Genomic DNA, 17,302 nt, shown 5'->3' with positions numbered 1-17,302 from the left:
GCACTCGCACAAATCCCAGCAGGTGACAGTCGGCGTGGCAGGCTCTAAATAGCATTACCCTGACTCCTGTCACGCTTCCCACTTTGCCCAGCTCCATTCAGGGCAATTAAGAGGCACGCCTGGGACAAAAAAAAGTGGGTTCGGGGAAGGAGAAAGGGAAAAACTCCCTGAGCATGTGAAAATTATGAAAATGTCTGCCACGACTTTGACAGTTGCCCTCGAAGAGGAATTCTTTGTTGTCTGTGCCAGGATGACGACGAGGACGACGAAGAACTGCCGGCAAGCACGCACAGGTGTCCGCCAGGTGGGTGGTGGATCCCGATCCCTGGGAGCTGACAGCTTTGAGCCAAGGCTCCCGCCCTCGGCTTTGCATATATGAAAACTAATTTCGTGCATTAGGTTCGTGTTGATTGTGTTTCCCGGTCGCCTTTCCCTTTTCCCCACCCGGTCTCGTTTCCTATTTTACATCCGGATAAGGAAGTACTCCCCCAGAATGAAGCCACAATGACCTCATGTGACCAATGGTTAATGGAGGGAATGCAACAGAAGCAATTAACCTAAAAGGCCCATAAAGGACACACAGGACAAGGTGGCAGGACGGACTCGCTTTTCGGGGTAACTCAATATGGGCTTTAAGTCACTTTCTTGCCGTAAATCAGATTAGCTCGGCTATAACTATAACACTGCTTGCTCACTTACCCCGCATTTGTTTGATTTGTGTCCTGGTTTTTCGTTGTTTGCCAGGTGTCCTGTGAACCTTTGGAAATCCTTAGGCAGTTGCCTTAATTATTATTGGTTCGGTGACACGCCAAAGTTTATTGATCGAGTAAATCCGATAATTTCGATTAACACTTGTTCATCCCACATCAGTTGGGAATTATGTAAGGTATTTACAAGTAATTAAAATATTACTGAATGTGGAATGAAACATTCTGTTATGGTTATTTTGTGGCAAATTCTTTTGCACTCTCTGGCCTTATCTTTGAGGTAGCTCTTTTCATAGTTATTTACAGAGTTTCATTATTTGCATTCATAACTGCAATCCTTTCTGAAACTCCAGTTTCTTTCTCCGACTTCTTGTGTTATTATCCCCGCCACTCGACTCCCTTTCATAATAGCTCCTGTGGCACGGGAAACCCTGCCGCCGCTCCTCGGCCGCATTTCTAAGCTTTTTCAAATACTCGACTGTGGCAGAAATTAATTACACCGCCAGGACATAAGGACACTTGGCCCAGGACAGGGAGTTCATGGAGTGTTTAATGAAGCGGTTTAAGTGGCGGGTTTGCGGGGGTCTCACAAAAAAAAGGGGGCGGCCAGGGCAACGAATTTCCATATTTGCCCGTTGCCGTCACCGGCGTCGAGTGAGATAAATGGATGGAGGACAAGTCCTGGGGCATTTCTGGTGCCTTTGCCCCTTTCTTTCCACCTCAAGTGGACTTTTTGTCCAGTGCATCCAACTCCATTGAGAAAAATGGGGTGGGAATGGGGATAGCCGTTTCGGTTTCTGCTTGGACTGGGGCTGGGGCTGCCAATATTTCAGTTGGCCTTATGACAGCTACAAGTGCGCCCCTTGATAAGCATTCCGACGATCCCGGTCCCCATGTCCATGTTGCGGATAAAGCGACGACAACTGGACGATGTGCGATGCGAGATGTGTGAGGTTCCTGGGCAAGACAAAAGGCACATTGCAGGTTGCAGGTTGATTTCTGGCTCTCGCGTGGGACGCCCTCCTCAAGACTTCGCTCCACATGGTCGCGTGCTCCATTGTTTGTGTGTTCCCTGGAATTCCCCGATTCCGATTTCGATTCCGCATGAATATGTCAATGTAATGATCTCTCCACCGCCGTCTTCTTCTGGTTCCTCTGGCCGCGTTCGCATCTGTGGAATTACATAAATATTAACTTGTACTTTTTATAAACATGTTTTGCGCACCAGAATCCGAGGATTGGCTGCCTGTTCTCCTGGTCATGTTGACTTCGGAGCGGAGGAAGGCTTCGATTGATATGATTTATACACTGACGACCACTCCAGTCTGTCTTCATTCCTGGGGAATAAGTTAAGTGCCGTCCAGCAAGTTAATCTATTGACCAAGGCGAGTTATTAAACCTGATCTTAAAGTATTCCTAAAGAGCCAGCGCATTAGAGGCTCGGCTACAAATTATGTTCTGGTTTTTCTTTAGAAATCTACTTTAATACTGGTACTAATGGGAGTAGGTATTACAAAAAATTGAATCTGAACCCATAAAATAACCATAAAGTAATAAGTTATTCGTTGCTATGAACTTAAGAGAGGGTTTATAAAAGACTTTTATTTCAAGTTGATACTAAAATATTTCAATAGGCTAAAAACAATTATTGGTCAAACTTTTTTTACAATGTGTTTTCGAATTAGTTTTATCTTTAAACTAGTAAACTATGATATCATTTTACAACTATTAATATTAATATATGTAGGTTATTTCAAACTCAAATAGTTATATAATATATATAACATTTCTCTTGTACTCTGCAATATTACTTTATATATTTGCTTTAAAAAATTGATGAACAAAAAAAGTTTATGCACTAAAAAAATATAATTGTTATATATATTTTTAGAAATGGAAAATGTATAAATAATTTAGCAGTTACCTTTTTTTTGGAATTGATCCCTTTTTTGCCAAACTTGTGCAAGGACATAAATAAGTATGAATATTAGCCCAATTCCACATTAATCAGCGTCAATGGGAGCGGAGCAGCTCCTGTCCACCGGATCGCTAAAGGGTCTCAGTTGCGTTCCTGTCACATTTTGCATTTGTTTTTCCTTTTCCGCATTTTTTCCATCATTTTCTGCTTCTTCCCGCAGCCCCCTCCCCCGCGGAAGTATTATACATGTGACAAGACTGACGAATGACTTGACGGCGAAATGTGCTCAAACAAACATAAATTCCGTGTCCGCCGGGATTGGGATTTGTTGACTACTCCTCCGAATGGCTGTCCCAATGTCCTGGCCAAAAACACGCAACTGAGAAACGCCGGAAAAAGCCAAAGTTAACACACAAAACGAAGGATTGGCGCAGGTGCGCGTGTCGCGTCGTCTGAAATTGTAGTTTTTTGCCAGCGGATTGTGTCATAACTCATGGCAATGATAAGGATGGATGGCCCCACCTTATCGCTCACCACGCCAATCGGTTAAAACACACTCTATCTCACTTTTTAAGCCAATTTAAAGAAGTTTTCACGGAAGGAATGACAAAATGACGCGTCCTGAGAATCAGTGTGTCCACACCGCGATCGGTGGACAACAAGGTGGCAACGCTGTCCATACGATCATGGCCAGTGTGTCCACATGCCAATCTGTGTAAAACCAATTGGCAGCGCCTTTATAACTTAACCCCCTTATTTAAAAATAATTGTCTTTAAATTTGAAAGTTATTTTTTATTTATTTACAAGTTAAACAAGTATGTAAATACAAAATATGTGTATTTTCACTTAACTCTGTTGGTGCTTGGTCTTAATTGATTTCTTAAAGCTGGCAGTGCTCTTGTACGCTCGGCTATATCAAATTGAAACCGATTGTATTCAACTTTTTGCATTATACTCGTTATTATTTATCAGTTGTGGTCTTGAGGTAGTTATCTCAATTTGTTATAAGGCCTGTGAATTTAGAATAAATTGCTTGCTTTGCCAATATCGGTTTCCATATAGCTCTCAAAGCATATATATTTTTTATTTATATTTTACAGCTTCTTGGGGAGATTTATTCTAAGCTCCTAAATAAAGTCTTCTGATTCTGCAGTTATATTTAAGTAAATATAGAAAATGTGTAATTCCTTGAGCATTATGTTACACCTAATCAGTTCGATTTGTTGTAAATATTCTCTTACAATTCTTACGATATAATGTTTGTACTTAACTAGCAAACAAAACGAAATAATTTACGCCGAAAGACACGTAAGCATACAATGGGATATATATCTGATCCTACAGATACACCGCTAACAAAACAATAAACGCAAAACTTAATCGACGTCCGAAAACAATAAAAAACTTCAACGGAACGCATTGAACAAAATGTAAGCATATCAATTAAATACGAGATAAGGAATTCATTTTGGTTATCCCTTAACAAATCCTCCTGGGATTTCACACCTGGAAATCATTGAAATACGTTTCCGTCACCCGGATCTTCTCCACGCGAATATTGAACATGGCAAATCCGTTCATAATGTTGAAGGCGATGGCAAAAACCACCAGCGCCGAGTAGGTTCCCAAGGCGATCCACCAGAGCAGCTGTTCGTGGAGCTTCTGCTCAAAGCTCTTGAGGACCAGCAGACCGATGGTTAGGCCAGCTATGGCTCCTGCCAAATGGGCCACATACGAAACAGCCACCACTGTTTCCGTCTGATCTATGGACACGAACTCAGTCGAAGATCCCAGCTGCAGCTCATCGCCAGCATAGCGAGCATATATGGCGAATCCAAAGTCAAAGGAAACTGTAAACGAAAAGAAGTTCTAGTATGATCTATAGGAGTTACTCTTCAGTCAAATAACCCACCGAAAACCAGAATGTGAAGCAACTTGATGACTCCATAGCGCATCTGGTGATAGTTGAGCAGGACATTGGCCAGATGGGCGGCCAGCAGAGCGTAGACTCCTCCACTGGCGCCCACAAGGAACACATCCGGGTCGAAGATGCTAGTGCCCAGGCTGCCCGCCAACACTCCGGAAAAGTAGATGCAGGCAATCCTTGTGGAACCATGGACCATCTCTAATGGCAGGCCGAAAACCAGCTGCACTGCCACATTGAAACCGAGATGGAGCCACCCGGCATGGAGCACCATGTAGAAAAGGAAGCGCCAGATCTCGTGTCGTTTATCCGGGCGGTAGATGAACATCGAGTCCGAAGGGATGGGTCCCCTTGGAGCAGCCTCACCCGTGACCACTGAGTGATACACAAAGAAACCCAGCTGAGGGGGGAAAATAATGTAAGTGTAAGTTATATTAAAGGAGGAGCCTTGAACCCACCTCCACCACAGTGACCAGGATGATGAAAAAAGGCGGCGGACAGCAGGTGTAGCGATCAGCATAGTACTTGCGATCCCGCTCCTCGGGCAGGATCTCCATGGCCACGGCGTGCACCATTTTTCGGAAGAGTGGCGGTTCGTTGAGCACCAACTGGAAATCGTTTTCAGAACAGACTTCACGATCTCGATGGTGTACGGCACATTTAAAGCTACGTGTCCGCTTGCCGCTCATCTGGAAATAAGTTTTGGGGGTTAAATTAATAATTAAGTTCATTAAATGTGAAAAATTATGGGGAAACACCTATAATTACATACTTTTTTTGTAGGTTGAAGGACATTTTTAGCTAGGGTAGTTCGATAATTTCTTGTCAATGGATTTTTTATGAATAGGGATAGTTAAGATTCATTACGAGGAATGAGATCTGTATAAAATGGTACTAGCTAATTAATTTAAAAAAAAATGCTTTTAATAGGACATCTTAAAACGGTTCTGATATGATGATACATATTACAATAAAGCTGCCATCCCAGTAAGCTTGTGCCCTAAACTCAAAAAGCTATCATTGGAAACTCTGTAAATCTTCAGTCCCCTGACAACCTTATTGGAATACGGATCACAGATCATAACTAGCAAACAAATTTTAATTTTAATTTATAGTTTTTCAAGTCTCTTTAAAAATGTCAAAAATTTATCTGAAGGCCATGGAGGAGGTGGTGCAGCGGAACAACGACAACACGAACCGGATTACGGAGCAGGCCCAGGGATTCGTGGTGTCGGAGAATGCTACCGATAGTCTGCTGCACACATCCTTCGATCTGACCACCGCCCAGTCGATTGTGAAGCACCTGCACGCCAGTTTCCTGAAATTGGCCCAGAGTTGCGTCCGTGATTTGGATCCCGATGATAAGCTGTGCTTCCTGCGTGTGAAAACCCGCAAACATGAATTTTTAGTTAGTCCGGAGGAGGCTTTCACCGTGACCGTGGTGTTATAACCCCCTCGTCAAGTGAAGGGTTAATACACAGGGTGAACAGTGTGTACACACAGGAAAGGATGAAAATGGACCAAAACACTTGCTTACACCCACATGCTACTGCTGTCTCGCTCGCTCATTGATGGTGTTGCTGTTGCAAATCGCCGGTATTCTTTAACCCACCGAAAACAAAAAACTAAACGAGCCATAAAATTATGAACATAACATTTATGCGTGTGACCGGCCAAACTAAATTATGTTTATTATGTAATTAAGATGTTGGCACAGAGATGCCGATGTCGGCCATTAAAAATAACCACGAAGCGGGCAAAAATCCGCAAAAAGCGGAAAATGTGAATTGTGTTTAATTAAAAGTGGGGACGGCGCATCCAAATGAAGCCTACACGCAATTAAAATGCCCGATTACGATTGCGAAAGAAAAAAGGCCACAAATTAAAAGCTTGCCACGGCCTCAGGGCACAAAATAGTTACTTCCGCCAGTCTGGGAGGGGGAAAATTTATGTATCTTCTAGTTAATCAGCACTAGTCGGCCAGCCTTAATGGTAGTAATTATCAAATTTTGTTTTAATTGATAAATTTTCTCTTGACAACTGGAAGCTGTGGCACTGGAATAACAATCAGGTGGCAACTCTGGTTATTGCGTGGGTGTAGTGTGTGTGTGTGTAAGCAACCGTTTAATTAACATAAAGTATAGGTTTAAGTGCAGTTAATAGAGGTAAACATGATTCCTGTAGTTTTCATAGCACATATTTTATGTGAGTACTTTTATAACTGTAACTTCTCACTACTTTTGAGCTTCACTTAAAACAACGACTTACGCGGTGAAATTACAACTTGAGTGCAATACTCCTTAATTTTCCTTATAACATAGCCATTATTATTATTTGTTAAACACAATTAACACTTAAACATTGAGGAAAAACGATCGATTTACAACTTTCCCGCCAGCGTGCGTAAGTTTCTCTTCGCGCTCTGCGCTTTCCACGCTGATTCTAATTCCATTCCAGTATTCCATTGAGAACAGTGTTTCCCAAACAGTGTTGCAAAACGTCAGATGATCTAATTGAAGACGACGAGATCAAAAATAATCCGACTTTACTTCCGAGTTGACTTTCCCTTCCGATTTGGACCAATTTCTGGGTATTAAATTGTTACGATTCGCAGACAAAGGGCGCTGAGAATCTGTGTTGTCAACAATGGGAACACGAACACCCACACGCATTGTAAACGGGTGACAAATCGCATTTTTCGGCAAGATCAAGCGATCACAACAAAGTGCCAACAGGGCCAATAGGGGAAAACTGTATTCCCAACAAATAATTGCTTATCGTTTGTTTGGCGGACGAAGGCTGCTGCGGCTGATAATGTCATTATCCTGGACGCAAAAGGGAAAAGGAGTCGGAGTCCTGCTCTCCGCATGACGTCACCAGGTAGGCGACTGCCCTGGCATTTAACGGTGTTAAAAGCATACGGTACAGTCGTGTGCAAAATATTAAGACAAGTGACGGTAAACCACTTAAAAAAATATTCAATATGAAAGGGCGGTCTATATTGATTTATCTAGTCTTATCTATTTTTTTATACTAACCCAAATAACCCTAAATTGTTTTTAATAAATAGATTCCAAAAATGGATCTTAGTGTGTTTTTTAATAGATTAAGAAGCTTAAGAACTTTATAATAAAATTTGTATTAAATTTTTTTTCTCAATTTAGTATTTTTATTTATGGTAACCCAAATAACTAAAAAAAAATTATATAAATTCGAGTTCAAACCATATTCTCAAAATATTTTTGAAAATACTTAAAAGTTTAAATACTTTGTTATAATATAACTTGATTTGAAATGTTGAATCATATCGAAAACCTTTTTCTTTTATTTTTCAGGAATGCTTAAATATCCATGTGGTTTCTTAAGGACTATAATTTTGCCCCTAAGTGTATCTTCACCTCATTCACCTTTGGCAGGACAGGCCGACAAATTGACGCAAAACATTTAACGCTGGGGATCTCGGGATTGGGTCGGCGGACATGGTCGAACGGCAGACGGGAGCAAGGAGTGAGGGAAGGACCACAGGACGACGGTGCCGGCTCTTTCTGTGGGCCACAAAAAATTCCTTTGAATTGCGTCCGTTGCAGCAGAAACACACAAACACGGCGATATGTGTTTTCAGTATTTTTTGTTGCCTGCGGCCTGTGGCTATGCGCAAAAAAGGACATCTCCTCCGGCGGTTGCTCCGGTGGTAGGATGACTGGCGGTCCACAGGATCGGTGGTTCGGACGTTCAGAGGTTCGGAGGTTTTTGTGGGCCCTCTATTATGCATTGCGTACGGCCTCGCCCGGCGTGTTGACATTTTTATTCCAAACAGTTGAGCAATATTTATAAACTGCCCGGGAAAAAAGGAGCAAGGAGGATGAGGATGAGGAGGTCATGGTGCATGATGCATGCCCAATGGCTTTATTTCAGGGTGACCATGTAAAATGTCCTCGTGGTTTGCTGCTTATTAAATGAGCTATTTGATTAACATTGTTCTGTGCTTGCTGTTTCGCTAATGAAAGAACAAAAGCGAGTATTTGGCCTGTAGGCACAGAGGTCACAAGGCAAAAACCATGGACAGCCATTTTAAACATTTATCAGAAAATATATGTTCCATATTTTATGCATGTTAGGAACCTCTTTCACTGAGATATTTCAGTCTTGTTAAGTAGATGCCGTAAACATTTTATTGTAAGCGAATGTTGGTTAGATACCATTTAAAGAAATGTATGAGAGATGTTTTTGATTAATCATAGGTCGTGTTATGCTTATCATCTGATATTTAATGATAACCTAAGGTTATTAAAAGAGTCATTTTTAACGATGTTTATAAATTTTAAATGATATTCCGATTAAAAGATATTCCTATCCTAAGTTAAAGTTTGGCAAAGATAGCCCTTACCGAAATTAATTAAATATATATTTTATTTTATTTATAGTTTCAAGATATTCCTATCCTTAGTTAAAGTCTGGCTAGGACAGTCTTAAACATACATAACCTTCCCACTAATAGTAGTGTTCATAAACAGCAACCTAAACATCAACAAACGTTTCTCAATTAACCGTTAATGTACAATTTGGCCTGCCACTCAATTACTTTGTTTTTCTTTGGCAGCTTATTAAATGTTATATTTTGCATGCCCAAGAGCAAGACAAAGTCTGTGGGATTGCGGCTCTGGAATTGTTGATGTTTGCACTGGCGAAACACCTTGGAGACTGGGAACGAGATGATCTAATTGAATGACAATATTATGCCAAGGCCTAATTCAATTTGCAATTTGCATTGCTTGGGGAGCGCTGCAGGTGGAGGAACATGGCTGGAACATGGGTTGAATCTTAAACAAACACGGCAATTACAGCAAACGGATGCACTTGTCTGGCCAAAAGACTTGGGCCTGCTCTGTAATTAGCCCGGGGACGAAAGGATGCGGGATGGGCTTCTGCTGGCCCTTTGTCGGCCTCCTCGGGGGTCCCGCCTAATTATCACATTTTTACTCATTAAATTCACATTTGCTTGTTTTTCTCCCGCGTTTCTTTTTGTTTTTTTTCTTTTTCGCAGGACCGAGCCCGCTGCCTAATTACGGGGTAATCAGGCTTTCAGCCGCCGTGGCTACCGAATGATGATTGATTCGAGGATGGAGGAGTATGCTAAAAAGCCAGAAAATTCCCACTTATCAACTCATTTTCATTTCAGGTGACATCTGCCCAAGCGCGTGCCAAACAAAGGGAAAAAAACACAGAGAGGAAAGTGCAAACAGCAGCTGAAATGAATATGGAAAGCAGGGGCGTAGTCGAGGAAAAAGGAAATCGAAAACTGATTTGGAGCGGAAGTTCGTTTGCACCTTTCTGCAGTTTCCTGTATTTGCCGCCGCCAGAACAATAAACACACACAAGCTGCGGCATCCACAATTCCGCAATCTACAGCCACTTCCATATCCACAATCGCAATCAGAATCGCCGAGTGTTCCATATAGTACGAGTACCTTAACTTGTCTTGCCCTTTGACGCCGTCTTTTGTACTAAGAGAGTTGAGATGGGAAATGGGATGGGAATGGAATGGAGATGGAGACGAAGTCACCGCCCGTTGGCTTTTGAATGAGCTGCAAATCTAAAGCTATACGCGATTTTGCAAAAGTACAGATTAAGGATATGCGTGTGCAGGCAAAAAAATATCGAAGAACTACACAAATTGTGATTATAATTTTTAAAAGAAAATATCCGAAATATCATTGTAAGCGAGGCAATATGTTCCTATTTTGATAAGATTTTCACTTATCATTGATTAAGTACCTTTAAGATTAGTCTAAAATGTTTTATACGAATCCATTAAAAATGTACAATGAATAATGATTTCTATATCTACATTTTCTTTCCATGTATGCAAAAGCAAGGAGCACGGATCCCTGGCAGCTGCTCCTTCGAAACGCTGTATTTGATTTGCGATTCGAGGCAGGCGGAAATGGAATGACACGCGAGGCACTCTTACTTTGTTTGAGGATTGGCAAAAATGGTGCCTCCATTGCCCGACAAAAAACAGAAGGAACCAAGGACTAAGGACCCGTGAGCCGTAAGAGACTTCCACTTGAGCCGCACGCATTGTTTGCATTTGCGAGTCGGAGGGGCGTGCTGGAAATCGGATATAGGATCGCTCGCTCGGGACAATCAAATAGCGCAGCGGAGTTTTCCAACCCACTGAGCAGCCGCAATCGGCGAGGGAATCAGCTGCCTATTGCCCATGAGAAGACTACTCTATGAGGAGATGAGGTGCCAACCCGAGCCACGCGTGTTCTATGTCCAGTGGTCAAAATTGGACACTGGCCGTCTCATTAGCGCACCAAAGGTTGCAAGGTTAATGATGCGCACCCCGTGCTTGGGCTTCCGTCTGCCCATCTCCACCTCCTCGGGCAATTATGCGACGCACTTGAGCTTGAAGGGCCACGGAGCAGGGGAGTGCACAGTAAGAAATTGATTTTACTAAATTTACCAATGAAATATAATAGATATACATGGGTATTCCTGGAGTAGTAAGTTAAAGGAGAAGCTTTAAAATTTTATAGTTGAATCAAAGTAATTTGTATCTTGTCAGAATAACATATTTTAGGATTGTTTTATAGTTAAGTAATATCAATTACTTTCTATAAAAAGCGGAGCCTGAATAAATAGTTGGGAATTATACGCAAAAGCAAATTAAAATGTTTGGAAATTGTAAACATTTCTGAAGAATATTTTTTAAGTGACCACGCTTTAATAATTTAATCAAAACCTTAAATATTATTATAGGGCACCCATTTGTATTGTTAAAACATTTTTTTTGTCTGCACGCGTAGGAGGAATGCAATGGACATTCATTGACCCCGGCTAGTAGCTAGTAGCTCGGGTTTTTATGGTGTCGTCGTAAATGTCAGGTGCGCACCCCATTTAAATTTATTCAACGTAATTAGTTGTCTCCCTATAAAGTGAGTATATTGTTTTGTACAGAGTGCCAGCCTAGGAATCTAATTTGATTGCCAACTACAAGTGTTAAAGGATTACAATGCAGTTCTCCCGAAAAAATTCGATTTCCTCTTTTTTGGTAGATACATTTTGGTCGCGCGGATTATACAACATATAAACCAAATAAATGGGACCCAACACCTGCAGGTGGAAAAACATGAAAAAATGATCATTGCGAGATATGTAAACGGGACATGACGCCGCAGGATGCCAAACAGAGGACGCTCCTCCAGTTGCAGTCCAATCTCCACCACTTGCGCCTGGGTTATCGGTGAATATTCCGTGACGATGGCAAAAATATTGCAACGCAGCCAAAAAGGGGGAGAGGAGGAGTGCCAGGGAGGCCAGGAAAAGGGGTCGGGGTCTGGGTCCTGGTCCATTTCGTGTGCACGTCGTTATCCTTGCCCCGGATGCACAACAATCAAAATAAACGGCTGCCAAATTGACCATTGACCAAACATCGTCAGCAGCAAAAAACGAGTAGGTGGAGCAGGAGGTGCAAAACGACTGCAGCAGGATGTGGAGGCGAAAAAGACCTCCAGGATGTGGGTGAGTCAGTAAAGCCCCATTGGACAGCGACATCATCTTTGGCCCCGTCACGTCGACTTCGAGCACAATTCACGAGTCAAGCAGCCATCACGAAATAAACATGAAATTCTCCGGTTTTTGTTCAGCAAAGTGCAGGAAAAACGATTAAAGGTAAGAATGGGAAAACCTTAAGGATATTTCGATTAAGAAACGAGTTCAAGGTGATCCATTAAATGTGAAAGTCATTAAATGAAGGACATGCCTCTTATTAAGATTTCTAAATATCAAAGGTTATATTTTGCAGTAGAAAATATAATCAATAAACTTGGTAAAATTTGGAATCCATTGAAGAACTCAGCTTAAAAATGTCCAATATCAAAAGGCAATACATTCTATGCAATCGTATTAATAGAGAATCAAACTGCCTTCCTAATATTGATATCGCTTAACCCAGAAAAATGTGTAATGGCCCATAATTGATACCCTATAAGCTGTAAGATGCCGTCAAGAGTTAGTAACTGCCGCTTCATAATTAACCAGAAATGTTCGCTCATCTCATCGTGGCCCCACTCGATTTGCGCGATATTATTGCAGAATAATGAAATCGCCAAGAGATTCCAATTCAATCTACGCGCCGCGTAGGCCATTTATGGATTGGCATTGATTTAATACCGCGTCGCAAAAGATCGCCTCCAGGTTTTGTTTGGTTTCCCCCGGGTCCGAGGCGCAAGGCATTTTGCACCTACTTCGGGGCCCGAGAGCAAGATCAAACCCGAGACCAAGTCGCACTCGCGGCTCCAAAGTCCGAATCTGATCTGATTCCGATTCCGCCGCCTATCGCTCCGCGAGATCAGCGGCAGCAGACGCCACCTCGTCGGAGGCTGGATCAGAGGGCAGTTGAAGTGTGGAGGGCATCACAGCACTCAGGGAAATCCAACTTATAAAGGTGGTCATAACAAAATATTTGTATATTTTTAAGGAAAAACTTGATTTAAGAAACTGGAATGAATTGAGAAGTATATTTTACTTGTGCCATTTTATATTGCTCAAGATTTAAGATTATTATAAAACATATCACACTTGCAATGATACATCATCATATTTACATTGATATCATAGGAACCATATCCTGCATTTACAAACTATATGTATAGTATTTCAACGCCTTGATCCTTTATTTGTAAAATATACTTTTAAAGCCCAGAGATATTTATTTTTGAATCTGCAACTATACATTTTTAAGGTAAAGGTGTTTTGAGAAGTATGAATATTATTTCAGAGACTTCAAAAAGAATACCAAGAATTATCTGAATAAATTTTTTAAAATTCATATTTCTTTTTTTTATTCCAGAGAATTCTTCAGAACTCTACAACTTTTTTTCCGAATACAAAACAATTAAAAGGATTTTTTCTGAATGCAGGCACTCCAATGTTTATTCAATAAACCCGATCTGAGATGCGGCACCAGGAGGAGAGGCTGCAGAGCAGATCAGAACAGCAGCTGGCTGGCATTCCTTCGAGAAGCAACCGTTCTGCAGTTGGCCTGGCCCATTCAAGACAAGCCGCTGGAATTTCTTGGTGCGTGCTCGGCACAGGCACAGTCACTGGCACAGGTTCAGATATGAGATTCAGCTGGTCCAGCGTCTGCCAGCTGCGTCTCCTGATTATGATAATGGCAGTTGGACGGACTGGACCGGATCGGGTTGGACCGGGACAGGAATCGGTACTGGGAATGGGAATGGGAGACTGGGACCACATAGCACCACCAGGCAGTGGAAGCCCAGCTCAGCTCATCCCGTCTTCGCTGGCCAGTTGTGTGCAATTGCTTTCGTTTATGATCGAATGATCGAATGCCTGGCAGCTCCGTTGACTTTCTGATTAATGCAAGAATGCTCCTTGGCGGCGTTCCTGCTTTTTGCCCGATCCCACCACCACCGACTGCAATTAAAAGTGGATACTCCTCAATGGAAGGGTCACTGAAAATTGGCGAAGGCAATACACGACATTGCAGCCAAAGACAAGGTCGGAGCATCAACTTACTTATCCCTAAAAGCGTACTACCACAATGAGATCTTTTTTGTTTAACTAAACTTGAGGTTGCCCTAGGAAAAAATAAATGTGAGGTAGCTGTATGTACTTAAAAACTGTTCAAAAGAACAAGACATATATCAAAATCCCCTAAAAATGTAATACTATTTGCTAAATTTTGTCATATATTTAAGTATTTATAACTATAAATAAAATTACTTAACTTTGATTATTGGTTTAAACGAGAGTTAAATAAGATTTACTGCATGTTATCATTTAGATAAGATATACGAGTAATATGTTTACAAGGGAAACCCAGAACTTTACATGGTCAAGATATTCAAGTTTATTATTTAACCTTCTAATGTAATAAGTTTATAACCCTATGAAATTCACAACTAATCAAATCTTGCCTATATAGCTTATTGTATTGCAGATGAGAGCATTACCAGTTCGCCTACGACCATGGAGCCGCAGATTGATTCTTGACCGGCTGCCGCCGCCTGCTGTGCCTGATGCCCCATGCCAGCGAAAGAAATCCCGAACTCGAACCCAAACCACGGCCAGATGCAGACCGATCCGAGGAAGAAGACAAACGACAGTCGCCAGCTAGCCTCGTGCCTCCAGTTGTCATAACGTTCAACACATCGCGCCCCTCGGTGGCGTCTTTCGTCTTGGCCACGTCCACATCCACAACCACATCCTCGCCCGACTCCGATTTCTGTGCGCTGCCATAAAAGGATTTGTCACGTGCGAGCTTTTGTTGAAAATGCAACAATCATCAGCCTGCATTATGCATGGCGCATTGTCAGGTCGGACATCGTATCTCGGCATTCCTGGCGATCCCTCTCCAGCACTCCTGCTCCATCACATGCTCTCCTCCGGCAGCAGATCATTGAAATTTATAATTAAGTGGAAATATGTTGTCTACGATAGCAACAAGGATCTCAGATTGCTGGCGGAGATATGAATTCCTTTCGGAAGATACAGAAACAGAGCCCTCAATTGGACTAACAAATGCATTAGCAGGCCAAACAAGGACCTAATAATGTCCTCGTCGGGGGACAGTGAATGGAAATCCATTTAACAAAGAATGGAATGGGTTGGGTCTCATCCACAATTACCGTTAGGCACACACACACACCACACACAGGGACAAATAAGGACATGCCAGCCTGGCTAATTCATGACTTTAAGGACACTTTGGCAAACAATCGAATGGCCCAAGGCGAAGGCGATGGAATATTCACTTTGCAATTGATTATGCATGAGTGTTTTGTCGTGTGCGGTTTGTGTGCGTGCCAATCAACTGGGTAGAATCAATCAAAATGCAATAGGATTGCCCTGCCAATCAAAGGCAAAGCCGAGAAAAGAGCTACCACCCCCACAGAAGTCACTTGTCCCGCAGGAGCAGCTGCCTCGGAGTTTAAATCCAAGGCAGCCAGATCCTGGCCAGTATTTTCGGACCACATCAGGACAAATAGCCAGAGCCTAGGTAACCAGGACAAACACTCAAATGTCCAGCGAAGCATTGCGAAAGGGCCAAAGGAGATATAGGAGTACTTGGAGAAAAAACCCTATCAAAGTTTGTAAGTAATTCTAAATTCTTTGGTATATAATTAGGTATGTTCTATATATGATATGCAAATGTTTTTTCAAAATTGAATTATTAATTAGTTCATGTTCGATTGGTATGAAATTTGAAATGTGGGTGGGAGCTTTAAAAATATTGTAATTTTCCTTGTGGTCAGAGAACTCTATCTATTAAACTTTGACTTTTACATACTTTTGGTGTTGCTAGAGTAGGACATATTGTGTTTTTTCATCGTATAAAATGATTTGGAACTATGAACTTCTATAAAGTAACCCTATTTTTCCACTGTGTATCCGTAAGCGTTGCATTTATTTGCCAAGCGCACTTTTTGCATTTGCCAAACAAGAGTGTGGCTCTTGCCAGGACGAAGGAAGCCTTGTCCTCCGTCCGTTCTGTTTGAACACGAGCCTACACTTCGGTCGTCGTCCTGGCCGAGTACTTTGCACCTGTGTTTGCACTTAAATCGAGTTTACCGTTGATGAGCAGCCAGGGACAAACACACGCACGGTAACTTCGGTACTTTGGTTACCCGGTTACTTGGCCAGTTGGCCAAAGGATAGTGGATAGTGGCGATTGTAATTGCGGTGCACTCACCACATTCACAAAGTCCTGGAACGTCACGTAGCCAGGTCCGATGGGCAGTTTCGCCTTCTTGGCCCGCTCCAAAAGAAGCTCCCGCTTGTTCATAGGCACTTGGGACAGGAACTCCGGAGACCTTAGGGCCACCAGGAATTCCTCGACGGATATTTCGCCGAAACCCTCGGGATCGAACTGGAAAAGAGAAGTAATGATAAAAACCGAGCAGAATTTGGTATAGGGGCATTAGTTTACTCACCATATCAAAGAGCAGTTTCCATTTCTATAAATAATGATAAAACAGAAAATATTAAGGACGGTATTTAAGATTAGCAAAATATATTGTTGTATATAGCTCAATACAAATTAATTCCGATTCATTGAAACTTCATTAGAAAATTTATAATAAAATGTAAATTAAAGATTTTCTGAGGGAACTCACATCTCTCAGTAACTCCCGACGTAGTTCGGCCTCATCAAAGTCAGAGTTGAGGGAAGTGTGTTCCGTATCATAGCCGGCATCATTGGTGCATTGCTGGAAATTGTTAGAATTTGTAGATCTAGTCCTTAAAAACATCTCCAAGACCTTACATATCGCATTTGGGTGTGTGAAATGGATCCAATGGAGGCCAGGGATCCGGCTATGGTGGATATGTGTTCTATATCAGCCAGGGTCTCCTGCTGACTACTACCGCCGGCATTTTGCTGACTGGTTGGGTTTTCCAGGGCCCGAGAGCTTCCTCGCTCGGAACCGGGCCACATCCTGTTGTTCCTGGCTATCCAGTTTTGTTCTTGGGATCAGGGGTATATTTTGTTGATATATTGTAGATTGGCAGTGATTGTAGGGATTGAAGTTCCGCTGTGGATCATATCATATTCATTCAAGGATTTTCAGAATCTTCTTAACTAATCTTTAGAAAATGTGAAATAAAACTTGTTATTTAAAAAAAATTTCCTTAAACCATTTTTTTTTAATTTAAAGAAATAATTATATAGAATAAATAAATAAATTTATAAAAGTCATACCATATCATACATCCAGATATTT

The 17,302-nt window shown here is 41.8% G+C and overlaps 2 protein-coding genes and 1 long non-coding RNA gene across 6 annotated transcripts; 2 read left to right on the top strand and 1 right to left on the bottom strand.

Moving 5' to 3' along the window:
* Positions 1-3,472: 3,472 nt before the first annotated feature.
* On the bottom strand, positions 3,473-17,031 carry LOC119554127 (protein rhomboid). Of its 3 annotated transcripts, XM_037864899.1 has the most exons (7): positions 16,846-17,031; positions 16,697-16,789; positions 16,514-16,537; positions 16,273-16,449; positions 5,009-5,239; positions 4,539-4,950; positions 3,473-4,476 (listed from the first exon to the last, which is right to left on the bottom strand). In XM_037864899.1, the coding sequence occupies exons 1-7, from the start codon at positions 17,014-17,016 to the stop codon at positions 4,127-4,129; spliced, it is 1,458 nt and encodes a 485-aa protein (XP_037720827.1). In that variant the 5' UTR covers positions 17,017-17,031; the 3' UTR covers positions 3,473-4,126. The 3 variants fall into 3 exon arrangements, with proteins under 3 accessions (XP_037720827.1, XP_037720829.1, XP_037720828.1); XM_037864901.1 differs by lacking the exons at positions 16,273-16,449; positions 16,514-16,537; positions 16,697-16,789; positions 16,846-17,031 and adding exons at positions 5,749-5,925; positions 6,819-6,986 and having other exon boundaries at positions 3,477-4,476; XM_037864900.1 differs by lacking the exons at positions 16,273-16,449; positions 16,514-16,537; positions 16,697-16,789; positions 16,846-17,031 and adding an exon at positions 6,819-6,986 and having other exon boundaries at positions 3,477-4,476.
* Positions 5,587-6,331, top strand: LOC119554128 (dynein light chain roadblock-type 2). The gene has a single exon (XM_037864902.1). The coding sequence runs from the start codon at positions 5,686-5,688 to the stop codon at positions 5,998-6,000; it is 315 nt and encodes a 104-aa protein (XP_037720830.1). The 5' UTR covers positions 5,587-5,685; the 3' UTR covers positions 6,001-6,331.
* LOC119554129 lies at positions 7,020-14,178 on the top strand. Of its 2 annotated transcripts, none has more exons than XR_005219799.1 (5): positions 7,020-7,430; positions 7,886-9,678; positions 9,730-10,992; positions 11,612-12,227; positions 13,478-14,178. It is a non-coding gene; the product is annotated as an uncharacterized LOC119554129 (long non-coding RNA). The 2 variants fall into 2 exon arrangements; XR_005219798.1 differs by having other exon boundaries at positions 13,408-14,178.
* Positions 17,032-17,302: the final 271 nt, after the last annotated feature.

Source organism: Drosophila subpulchrella, chromosome 3L, assembly GCF_014743375.2.
Source record: "Drosophila subpulchrella strain 33 F10 #4 breed RU33 chromosome 3L, RU_Dsub_v1.1 Primary Assembly, whole genome shotgun sequence".
NCBI lineage: Eukaryota > Metazoa > Arthropoda > Insecta > Diptera > Drosophilidae > Drosophila > Drosophila subpulchrella.
This window is presented reverse-complemented; position numbering and strand designations above follow the sequence as displayed.

Excerpts from the sequence above, each read along its gene's own strand:
- LOC119554128 (XM_037864902.1), top strand. The coding sequence starts at position 5,686 with ATGTCAAAAATTTATCTGAAGGCCATGGAGGAGGTGGTGCAGCGGAAC.
- LOC119554127 (XM_037864899.1), bottom strand. The coding sequence starts at position 17,016 with ATGTGGCCCGGTTCCGAGCGAGGAAGCTCTCGGGCCCTGGAAAACCCA. Across the intron at positions 16,790-16,845 it reads CACACACCCAAATGCGATAT|CAATGCACCAATGATGCCGG; the intron begins GTAAGGTCTTGG and ends AACAATTTCCAG. Across the intron at positions 5,240-16,272 it reads TCCAGGACTTTGTGAATGTG|ATGAGCGGCAAGCGGACACG; the intron begins GTGAGTGCACCG and ends ACTTATTTCCAG.